This window comes from Panthera tigris, chromosome D2 (genome assembly GCF_018350195.1).
Source record: "Panthera tigris isolate Pti1 chromosome D2, P.tigris_Pti1_mat1.1, whole genome shotgun sequence".
NCBI lineage: Eukaryota > Metazoa > Chordata > Mammalia > Carnivora > Felidae > Panthera > Panthera tigris.
In genome coordinates this window covers 33,036,815-33,049,172 of record NC_056670.1, presented here as the reverse complement: position 1 = coordinate 33,049,172, position 12,358 = coordinate 33,036,815, and the positions used below count along the sequence as shown (strand labels likewise).

Here is a 12,358-nt window from a genome sequence, read left to right as displayed (position 1 = left end):
TTCTTTCCTGATCTGTGTTTATTCTCATCTGCCTAACCCTCACAGGATCTTTCAGGCTATGTGATACAGTTTTACTTAATACGTTGATTCAACCCAATGTGTCTACAATATAAGGAGTAAAATATCCAGAGTAATAATAATTCACATAGGACTTGGACTTTGCTGTGGGCAACACTCTTTTAATTATGTTTTTCTTTCATTTCATTGGTAGTGCTCTTTAAATTACATTCTCCTTTCATTGTGTCATATTGGGATACAAGGAGGGAGGTAAGGGAAGGCATCATTCTCCTTAATTTATAAATAAGAAAACTGAGATTGTATTCAGAATTACATATATTGTAACTAAGAAAGCTAGAATTTAAACTCAGACCAGACACTTTTTTACTCTTTTGCTGCTTCCCACTGGGACATTGTCATTACCGATTAAAATTGTAGGAAGATATTTTATTAAAATTGATTGGGAGTTTCCCAGAATTTGGGGCTTTGGAAAACATGAGTCTTGATTTAAATTCCAAAGATAAGTGTTTAGTAAAAATTAATAATAGAAATCTCAAAACTCTAATTCTATAATATTTTAATTCTAAACATTTAAAAATTCTGATTCAAATTTTAGTTTAAGTTATATATTAGAGGAAAACATGTACCTCAAAATTTGCTAAAAGAAGGCATATTAACTAAGGTTCTTAAATATATAGTAGCTATCCTTAGTTTTTTATCCTTGGTTCCTTAGGAACTGTCATTGATTTCAACTGCTTTGCTTCTAATTTCTCTAGAAGTACCTAACCATATCATGTAAGAGGCCAAAATAGGACTTACAGATTTTTTGAATAGTAATCTTGATTTTTTTTTTAATGCATGCTTTCTTCCTCTTCTTCAGGTAGCAAATTATGGAGTTGGAGGACAATATGAACCCCATTTTGATTTTGCACGGGTAAGTTTAAAAAAAAAAAAAGAATGTAGGAGTTCTAACTGAAGCTTAGGCATGACATGTTAATTCTGTTCTTTTAGTAGTAAAAATTCATAGCCTGTTTGCAATTTGTGGAAGCATGGTGGAATAGACATTCTATAAAATCTTTTTAGCAGTAACAAAACAAAACAAAACCCCTAGATGTTAAAAAAAAATTTAGGATACTTTTAAATGCATTGCTGAGACTGGAAGAAAGTAAAGGAAATTCCCAATTCCCAAAATGAACAAAGAAAACCTAGAAACTAAAATTAGAGTTAAAGGGGGGCTGGGCCAAAAAAGCTGAAGCTGAAAGCATTTGTCTCCAGGAATCTAGAGCTTTGAGGATTGATGGCTGTGTGAGAGGACCTGCCACTGTGCAGGCTACTGAACTTGAGACCGATGCATAAAACCTGAATCTCCAAAAGGATTATACCCTCAGAGAAAGAAAGAATAGCCTTGAAAAGAATCTGCTTGGAGTCAGGAACCTTAAGGAGAGTTGCCTCTCATCATCCAGGTGGGCATGGAATGTGTATGAGAGCCTCTTCTGGGAGTTTGAAAGCCTAGGCCTGCTCTCACGTGAACCTTTTATTTTGAATTTCACTACCCTGAAAGAGGAGAAATTAAAGTTGTTCATTTAGGTAGTGCTTCTTGGTACCTGGCAGAGACAAACTCATGTCCTCCCTGAAGACAGGCATCTTTATTCTAGTACCTCAAGAGTTTTAAAGATTAAGGTCAGCCAAATACAAACTCATTAAAAAAAAAAAACTGGTAATAAGACACCATTGGTGAGACTAAAGTGACCAACAGATTTAGAAGCCCCAGGATGTTAGGTACTTGAATAATCAGAGAATATAAAATAACTGTATAGTAGTTTTAAAAATAAAAGGATAAAAATTAATAAACTCTCAAAATGATTTAACATATTTGAAAAACAAATAGAAGTCTAGGTAGAAAAAAGTAATTGTTGAAAATTTAAAGTTTGATGGATAAATTAAAACAGATTAGAGAGGGGTGCCTGGGTGGCTCAGTTGGTTGAGCATCCAACTTCGGCTCAGGTCATGAATTCATGGGTCCTAGGTTCAAGCCCCACATTGGGCTCTGTGCTGATAGTGCAGAGCCTGCTTGGGATCCTGTCTCTCCTCTCTCCCTCTCTCCCTCTCTCCCTCTCTCCCTCTCTCTCTCTCTCTCTCTCTCCCCTTCTCTCTCCTTCTCTCTCTCTCTGTGTCCCTCCCCCACTCATGCTTTCTCTCTCAAATAAATAAACTTAAAAAACAGAGACAGTTGAAGTGCATTAGTGAATGAATTGGTAAATCTGAAGAAATTATAAGAATACATTAAGAGACAAGATAAAAAATACAAAACAGATGTAGAGAGACGAGAATATATAATATGAAAGCAGTTTGCTAAAAAGCTGTCCTTTACCAAGTACTACTCTTGCTTAAGATTAATAAATATTAACCTTACTTTTTTCACATTAAGCTATAAATTATACATTATACAAGTATACAAGTCCTCATTAAGCTTTATCATAAATACATGAATTCTAAGAACTGTCTCCGGCATTTTAATAAACTTCTTGATCTACTGTCATTTTAAAAATAAGAGTACATTTTTTTGAAGGAAAACAGCCTATATTGTGTCATGGCCCTTGACTAGCTTAAATCCCAGAATTGTACTCTTTTTCTATGTAGGCCAGCAAGGAATATATTTTTAGTCTTTCCCTTCTTTTTTCAATTATTGAAAAATGTCTGAGAGTCTTGAATGATGTGAAAGAGTACAGTTCAAGCTCTGACATTAGTGCAACTAAATTTTTTTCTTAGTTTTTTATTTTGAAATAATTACAGATTCCTAGGAAGTTGCAAGGAAATGTACAGGGAGGTCCTATGAACCCTTCCCTCAGCCTCCCCCCATGTTAACATCTTGCATTACTGTAGTTGACTATCAAAACCAAGAAATATGCATTGGCACAAGACACGGAGCTATTTCATATTTCACCAGTTCTATTTGCACTAATTTTGTGTGTATCTATGCAGTTTTATTACATGTGTAACTTTGTGAAAGTACCACACAATCAGGATGCATAACTGCACCATGACTGCAAGACTCCCTTACAGTCCTGCTCTTATAGCTGCACATACCCTTCTGCTTCCCATCCCTTAACTGCTGGTAGCTGCTAATCTGTTCTTTGTAATTATCATTTCAGAAATGTTATATAGATGTTATATGCAGTATGTATCTCTTTTCACTCAGCAGCATAATTCCTCTGAGGTTAGTGGAGTTCTTAAAGAATGTGTCAGTAGTGTGTTCTTTTTTATTGCTCAGTAGGAGTTCACAGTATAGACACACCACAGTTGGTTAATTGTTCATCCTTTGAAGGACAGTAAGGTAGTTTCCAGTTTGGGGCTATTACCAATAAAGATGTGTATAAATTTCTGTGTGAAAAATACATTTTCATTTTTCTGGGATAACTGCCAAGAGACTGTATTGTATTTTAATTTAGATTTAAATAGCTAGATGTGAACTGTCCAGCCAGATTAAAGTGCTGACTGTCCAAAAGAATGACAAGCATAGTAGCAGTAAACATTTGAATGGACCATGAGTTCAATTTAAATCTCAAGGTAAATTCTTTACCTGCAGAGAATAGAGTTCATGAATGTAGCTAAGAGGCTCTTTCCCCCCTGCCCCTTTGGAAGCTAAAACTATAGGCATTAATTAATAATCTGTGGATAGTAGATACTGATTTTCGTTATTTAGGCTAATAAATATAGGTCCCCCCTACCCGCAGTGGTCTTATCAAAAGTATTCACTGTACAATCTGAGTCAACAACCAACAAGTATTTGAGTGCTTGCTGTATATCATGCACTAGACATTATAAACGAACCTTTTGGGTTTTTTTGGCATACCCTTAAGCATATTACTGGTATTTAGTGCCACTGGATAATTTGCATTCCTGAATTTTATACCATTGAATTTGTTGTGTTTTATTCACAGAAAGATGAACCAGATGCTTTCAAAGAGCTGGGGACAGGAAATAGAATTGCTACATGGCTGTTTTATGTAAGTTATAGCTAAAAAAAAAATTTTTTTTTTGCTAAAATTTTTAAGTTGGGATTTTTATCACATGATGTTTATTTTGATGTTCAGATGTCTGTTTTCCTTAGCTCTTATTTAACATCCTAATTTAAAGTTTTTACAACTGAGTAAGTGGAGGGTTTTTGCATTTGTAACTTTTTCAGATAGTAATTTTAACTTATTACTAACAGTCTCAGGGCACCTGGGTGGCTCAGTCTGTTGAGCATCTGACTCTTGATTTTGGGTCAGGTCATGATTTCACGCTTTGTGAGTTTGAGCCCCATATTGGGCTCTGCGCTGACAGTGCAGAGCCTGCTTGGGATTCTCTCTCCCTCTCTCTCTGTTTCTCCCCCATTTGTGCTCTTCTCTCTCTCTTTAAATAAATAAATAAACTTAAAAATATAAAAAAATTAATATTACTAACAGTCTATTTGGAGACAATCATTGTGGATATTTTGGTGTATGGACTGTTCATATGTGTATATAGTGCAGAGCCTGCTTGGGATTCTCTCTCCCTCTCTCTCTGTTTCTCCCCCATTTGTGCTCTTCTCTCTCTCTTTAAATAAATAAATAAACTTAAAAATATAAAAAAATTAATATTACTAACAGTCTATTTGGAGACAATCATTGTGGATATTTTGGTGTATGGACTGTTCATATGTGTATATAGGCATCTCTGTATATATTCACACACATTTAATAAACTTTCCTTTTGAATTTTTTATTGATACATATAAGAAAAGTATACAAATCCTAAGTACTATAACCTGAAATTTTCACAAAGTGAATACATCTGGTGTAAGCAGCTAAATCTAGAAAGCACGTTATAGCATCCTGGAAGCCCCATTAAGGGTAACCATTTTCACATTGTTTAGTAAAATTTCAAAACAGTATGATCATTATTTTTAAAATTGTTTATATACCGGGGCACCTGGTGGCTCAGTTGGTTAAGAGTCTGACTCTTGATTTCTGCTCAGGTCATGGACTCACAGTTGGTGAGTTCAAGTCCCTCATTGTGAGTTCCCTGCTTGGGAATCTCTGCCTGCCCCCTGCTCGTGCACCTGCACGCTCTCTCTTTCCCAAAAGAAATAAACATATAAAAAAAATTAAACTTTGGTCATAATATTTGCCCCAGTTATCTTTTGTTGCATAACAAATCACCCCAAAACTGAATAGATTAAAATAACTATTTTTATGTCTCATGGTTGTAAGGTGGGCTTCACTCCTGGTTCTTGCTGTGGATCATTCATGCATCTGTAGTCAGTTGATGACTGGCACTGGGGTCATCTTGAAGGCTGAGGTTGAGGCTGGCTTTGGCCAGAGTACCTGCATGTGGTCTGGGCTTCCTCCCAGCATGGTGACTAGATTGCAAGAGCAAGTATCTCTGCAAAAAGCAAGGCTGAAGTGCATGGCATTTTTATTACCTACCTTCAGAAGTCAAATAATGTCACTTCTCCTGGCTTTTATTAATCAAGGCAATTACAAAGATCTGCCAAGTTTCAAGGGGAGGAGATATGGACCCTACCACTCAATAAGAATGTCTGTGTCACATAAACAGAACATGTAGGACAGGGAATACTGGGAAATAGTATATTTGGAAAATATAACCTTCTACAATGTTGTAACCTTTGTTAACTTCAAAAGATGAATTTTAAGTCTAGACATAAATTTTGCTTATTTCGTTGTTTTGTCCACCCCCTAACCCATTTGAATGATATGAAAATGGCATCTCTTTTTGCTGTTTATCTCACTCCCTACCAAAATTTGTGTATCTCTGCTCAGTCTCATTTTCCTTCTTCATTGCTTCCTGCTACCTTCCCTATTTGTCTTTTACTTTTTTCTTCCATTCTTCTCTCTCTCCTTCCCTCTTTGCAACCCACCTTTTCACCTTCCTACATCATCACCCTCCTTCCCTCTTACAATCTTATCTGTTTCTAAAAAGATTTAAGATACCATAAAAAAAGGATTTAAGCACTGTAATAAAAAGGATTTAGGATTAAAAAAGAATTTGAGACATATAATGTTAGTTAAAGATGAGAGAAAATTATTACAAAGGGAAAACCAGGAGAGACGATGATACATTATACAAAATTCATGCTGTGAAATCTTGTATACTTTTTAGAAGTGAATTCTCCATAATTGTACCAATTTATATCCTACCTTTAAGCGTGATATGTTTGTTAACCTTTTGGTCTGTACATCTTTCACTTATTATATTGGCAGTTATTGTGGTTTTAGTTTGTATTATTAGAGAGGTTGGTCATCTCTTCTGATGTTTGAGACATTAAACTTTTTTTTGCTTTTATGAATATTGATGCTATACATTATTTGGTCCAATATCCATAAATATTAGATTATTTGACCATTAGATTATATGTTTGATTATTATATTCTATCTTAATTATATAGCATTTTGATTAGATCAGTAATTTTGCCCCCCACCCCCTGCCATTGTTTATTGTCCTACATGGTCCATTTAGCACAACTTTTTCATTTCTTCAAAGTTAGCTCTTGGCTCCAGTGGATGTATTCATCATAGTACAATATCCTTCTTTATCTCAGTGCTTTTATTTTTATTTAAACTGTGTCCGATATTAAGATCAAATTCTATTTTCTTTGGTATAGCATTTGCCTGGCAATCTTTTTGTTTCAAGGCTTCTTGTTTTAGATGTGACTCTTGGATATAGCACAGTTGGGTTTTGCTTTGTGATACAGTCTTTGTATATACGTTCTACTTACATTGCTTGTGAAAAAATCTTCACTGCATGATTGGTTTCCTGTCTCATTTTGTCCATGTGATCCCTTAATTTGGAAGATTTGTGTTTTACATTTAAAAATTCCAAATTTTAATTCTGGTATAATTAACGTACAGTGTGATATTAATTTCAGCTCTACCATTTAGTGATTCAACACTTACATACAACACCTGGTGCTTATCACAAGTGCACTCCCAAATCCCCTTTACCTGTTTACCAGAGTGGAGGGGGGATGGATGGGTAAATCATCGGTTTGTTCTCTACAGTTAGAAGTCTGTTTCATGGTTTGTCTCTTTTGTTCCTTTGTTTCGTTTCTTAAATTCCACATATGAGTGAAATCATACAGTATTTGTCTTTCTCTGGCAGACTTATTTTGCTTAACATAATACTCTCTAGATCCATCCATGTTGTTGCAAATGGCAAGCTTTCATTTTGTATGGCTGAATAATATTCCGTTGTATATATAGACCACATCTTCCTTATCCTTTCATCAGTGGACACTTGAGCTGTTTCCATAATTTGGCTGTTGTAAATAATGCTGCGATAAACATAAGGGTGCCTACATCCTTTTGAATTAGTGTTTTCATTTTCTTTGGGTAAATACCCAGTAGGAGCACCTGCTATAAATACTGTAGACATTAAAGCTGAGCAATGAACAAAATAGATGAAAATTCCTGCCCCCATGGAGATTATATTCTAGTGCAATAAATACATAATTATACCCTTGTATTACTTGATTTGATTTTAAATCCTTTTTTTTTTTTTTTTTTTTTAACCTCTGGCTATAAAAGAAATAGCTATAAAAGACATCCCTATCTCCCTTCCTGACTTTATCATTTCTTTTACTTTTATTTTTTTTAAATGTAAGTATATAAATCTAGAATAGAACAGCATCTTTGTTTGTTTAAAAACTGAGTAGCATGGGGGCACCTGGGTGGCTCAGTTGGTTGAGCGTCCAACTCTTGGTTTCGACTCAGGTCATGACGTCACAGTTTCGTGGGTTTGAGCCCTGTATTGGGCTGAGCACTGACAGTGTGGATGGAGCCTGCTTGGGATTCTCTCTCTCTGCCGCTCCCTCACTCACATTGTCTCAAATAAATAAGTAATAAATAAATATAAAAAAACCTGAATAGCCTGCACAAACTATCTATGTAAATAGAAGTCCAGTTGTTCTCATATCCTCTGCAGTATCATGCCTTCCTCACAATGGCATATTTAACTTTATTCTAACAGTGCTTCTGATAATACTGTCTGCAATTCTTACAGATGAGTGATGTGTCAGCAGGAGGAGCCACTGTTTTTCCTGAAGTAGGAGCTAGTGTTTGGCCCAAAAAGGTAAACTTGGTTCATTTGTTATTTTAGTTTTGTGGGTCTGTTTTTTTTTTCCCTGAGGAAGAGATGCACCTTTGTTTCACAGTCTAATTAATGAATAACATTTTTAAAGATAGAGATAATGTAGTCCTTAAGTATATTAGGTAAAATTTTAAATATGTTTATGGTACACTTTACAATGATTACCTAGAAATAATGAACAACCAAGGATTAGTACTCAAAAGTTTGCATTTCTGAAATGGGTTCCATATGATGGAACCTCCATCTTACTACTGTAAGATTTGTTAGCTTTGTTTTGGCAAATCCCCTTTGTCAGGCAGCTTTGTGGTATTGACATTTTCATGTGATTACCAAAATTTTGTAAAGATTTAGTCATATTTTCAGAATTTTATTAGAGAAGATATAATGCTGCCATGGAGGAGTAATTCCACAGGAACAGAGGAAAATTTAATTACTACAAAAAGTGATAACCTATATCTTATTTGGAGATAATTTTGTATTATTCTCCACAGGGAACTGCTGTTTTCTGGTATAATCTGTTTGCCAGTGGAGAAGGAGATTACAGTACACGGCATGCGGCCTGTCCAGTGCTAGTTGGAAACAAATGGGGTAAATATTTCCTATATTCTCTTTTGTCTCATATTTTGAAATTAGGGTAGTCTATATCTTAAAAAGAAAACAAAACTCCTAACACTGAAAGGGATTCAACCAACCAAGTTTCTGATTTTAATATAAATTTACTTTCAATAGATCAGAATTCTGATGACAGATTTTAACAGTAGTCCCGCTTCTTGACTCAAAGTTGAATAAGACAGTGTCTTTCCCTCAAGGAGTGTACAGTTGTCTGAGACACACTAATGGATAAATCAGAATATAGTGTAGTACACACTAATACAGAGATGTATACAGAAGATGATGACTCCTTATAGTTGGGAGGCTTCTTCAAAGCTTAATTTTAAAATTTGGTCTTGAAGAGAGAGCAGTATGTTTTCCAGGCATGTCAGGGACCAGGGCCAGGACTAGTGTGAGGCTAGAGAGGCCCTCAGGGTCAGGGTCATGCTAGTTTTTAATGTGGCCAGTCATAAAGAAATAGAAGCAGGTGAATTTATTTTTATACATATTATTTAACCCCATAAATCCTTTTCAATATGTGTCACTAGCCACATTTCAGGTACTTAGTAGCCACATGTGTCTAGTGGCTACTGTCTCAGGCATAGCAGGACTAAGGAGTGACACCTGATTGTTAGGATTTTAAAAACCTTCTTTGATGATTATAATGTTTGAGAATCACTGGACTAGAATGAGGCTAGTGGAGATCAGTTTAGAAGGCTCTTTTACATTGTCTAAGTGGGTGATGATGAAAACCTGGACTATGGTAGTAGCAAAAGGATTGGAGAGTAAAGAGACTGAAGAGATATATAAGGAAAAGTGGCAGGCTTTGATGAATGATAGATGGGATATAGGAGTTGAGAAAGATAAGAGTAATTATGGGTCCTAGTTTACTTTGTACATGTTGAAGCCATCGATTGGGTTCTATGATAAAGAAGGAGTAGAAAATTCTGTTTGAGTTACATTAAAAAGCAGTATCTTGGAATCAAGGAAATTTAATGAGCACATAATAGTAGTGATTGATTGTAGAATTGTTCCTGTACGGTGGAGGCTTTGTGTTCATCTCTAAAATGTCCCTGTATTAGAGATAGTATTTTTGCAAACAGGTAAAACAATGTTCTGTCTCTACCTACATCTTCATTCCAATTGCATTTCATTTCAAGATTTACATTAAATATCAGAAACTTTAGGAAATGCACATACGTAGACTCTCATGTGCTTCCAACATTTAGCGGAGTTTTGTGTGTGTGTGTGTGTGTGTGTGTTTTTTTAAATAGAGTGCCTAGGTACCATCTGCCTTCATCTTATTTTGGTCTTGAACTTTTAGCTCATGTAGAAACTTTGTTATAGGCCTAGTTCTTACAAGTGAATTAAACTTTAGATAGTGGAGAATATTAATGTATTTTTTTCTCTCACAGTATCTAATAAATGGCTCCATGAACGTGGACAAGAATTTCGAAGACCATGCACCTTATCAGAATTGGAATGACAAATAGGCTTCCCTTCCTCTCCTGCTATACTCTAATGTGTCTGATATGCACATTTCCCAGTCTTAACTTTCAAGAGTTTACAATTGACTAACACTCCATGATTGGTTTCAGTCATGAACCTCATCCCATGTTTCATCTGTGGACAATCACTAACTTTGTGGGGTTTTTTTCCTTTTAAAAGTAACACTAAATCACCATATTGTACATATAAACCTTTAAAGTTCAGTTGGTATCACAGAGGATAAAGCAAGGTAGAGTTAAAAAATAAGGAATTTTTACATTTATATCTTAAAGAACTTCTTGGTTGGATTAAAAAAAAACACTTTATGCATCTGATTATAGTATTTCACTACATCTCAGTTGGTAGGGGGTAGGCTAGAATGGGCCATGTGATTATAAGCCTTATAGTTTGGACCTAGGTATTACATTTACCTAGTCTTATTTTCTGGATCTGCCTAAAGACTAGGAGTAAGCTAGACCTCTAATCTGGGTTCCATTTGATGTTTACCCCTCCATATGCTATTCTAAGTTGATTTTTTTCCTCTCAAATCTTTTTAAAGAAAGTATACTGTATTTTACCAATCCCATTCTTCTCTCACAGCTCCTCTGTGGTGAATCAAATCTGCTTGAGTTAAAATAATTTGATTAAAAATGTTTTTTATTGCAAAGCCCTATATAACAACAGTGGGCCTTCTTAACTAAAATGATCATTAGTCTGTTTATTTCTCCCTTAAAATTTGCTGTTTTTTGTAATGCTAATACCTTGCCTCTTATTCCTGCTATAGCAGGGTGATGATATTGGCGTTCTGATAAAATAAATATCGTGCCTTAGGAGACTGGAAATTTTAAAATGTACAAGTCCTTTTAATGATGAGGGAATTGATAAAAAAAAGAAGAATCTTTTTTCTAAAAAAGCCAAAATGTCTGTTTTTTTTCACTTCTGAAATGTGTTGTGACAACAATGACCTATTTATGATCTTAAATCTTTTTTTAAAAATGTTTCTGTTTTCTGTGTGGTATTTTTCTTATTTGAATGTGAATGCATACTCTAGTGACAACAGGTGATTTCTATGGATGTGTGTGTGTGTGTGTGTTTTTTTTTTTAACACAGAGGACTTAGATCTATCCCTTTGGTTTTCATTCACTTTCATGTCACACTGTTCTGGTAGAACTCTGAACTTTCAGCCATTCAATCAATCAGAATATGTTTCCTTCAAAAGAAGCTCTACAACTTGTGGTTATAAGGTTACTATAATAATGGTACTTAAGACTTTCTCTTATCCAAAAGTGTGGTATAATATAAAGCCATGAACCCAAAGAAGTATATCAGTTGCCCCTTAAAACTAACCTTTTACATTCTTATGGTGAATCTTAATTCATACAAGGGCTCTTTATCCTTTATGCACTATTTAAATATTTAAGGAAGAGTTTGGTTGTTTGGGTAAGAAGGTATTAAATCAACTGTGAAATTCCTTTCTCTCAAATACTTTGTTTCACCACAGCTATTTTAGTAAGAAATATTGGAAATGACCTTTAGTACTTTAATTTACTTAGATTTTTTTATACATGATTTTAAAAAATCCTGTTAGAAGCAATGTAAATGCAAAAGGATAGAAATAAAATGGGAGTTCAATGAATGGAAACTAACCTTTCTTACCTTATGTGTTTTAGCAAACAGAATAAAAGTAATATATATTTCGGAAGCAATGACATACTCTTACAAATTTCCTCATTCAACCTAGACTCTCTATGGGGACCAGTAAACTCTTTTCAGTATTAGATCTTACAGAACCCTCCCACATTTCCAACATTACCATTTTTCTTTCCAAATGGAAAGGAGGAAAAAAAATCCAGTAAAAAGCTTTGAGTCCAGTGGTCATTGCAATTTTTTTTTCTTATGGTGAACATTAAAATAAATGAGGGCTACATACCAACCCTGGATGCCCTGGGACACAGAAAAAAAAAAAAAAAAAAAAGGCATGGTTTAAAAAAGCAACTAAAGGGGCACTTGAGTGGCTTAGGTCACAATCTCGCAGTTCATGAGATTGAGCCCCATGTTGGACTCTGCACTGACAGCACAGAGCCTGCTTGGGATTCTCTCTCTGCCCTTCCCCTGCTTCCACACATGCTCTTCCTCTAAGTAATTATTTAA

At 35.0% G+C, this 12,358-nt stretch overlaps 1 protein-coding gene across 4 annotated transcripts in view; it reads left to right on the top strand.

Moving 5' to 3' along the window:
* P4HA1 (prolyl 4-hydroxylase subunit alpha 1) overlaps positions 1 to 11,208 on the top strand; it is an 88,362-nt gene extending 77,154 nt beyond the window's left edge. For all 4 annotated transcript variants that reach the window (XM_007095702.3, XM_007095701.3, XM_042960533.1 and 1 more), the window contains exons 11-15: positions 878 to 931; positions 3,939 to 4,004; positions 8,042 to 8,110; positions 8,620 to 8,716; positions 10,135 to 11,208. In XM_007095702.3, the coding sequence (XP_007095764.1) occupies positions 878 to 931; positions 3,939 to 4,004; positions 8,042 to 8,110; positions 8,620 to 8,716; positions 10,135 to 10,205 (357 nt within the window). In that variant the 3' untranslated portion in view covers positions 10,206 to 11,208. The remainder of the gene's footprint in view (positions 1 to 877; positions 932 to 3,938; positions 4,005 to 8,041; positions 8,111 to 8,619; positions 8,717 to 10,134) is intronic.
* The last annotated feature ends 1,150 nt before the right edge of the window (positions 11,209 to 12,358 follow it).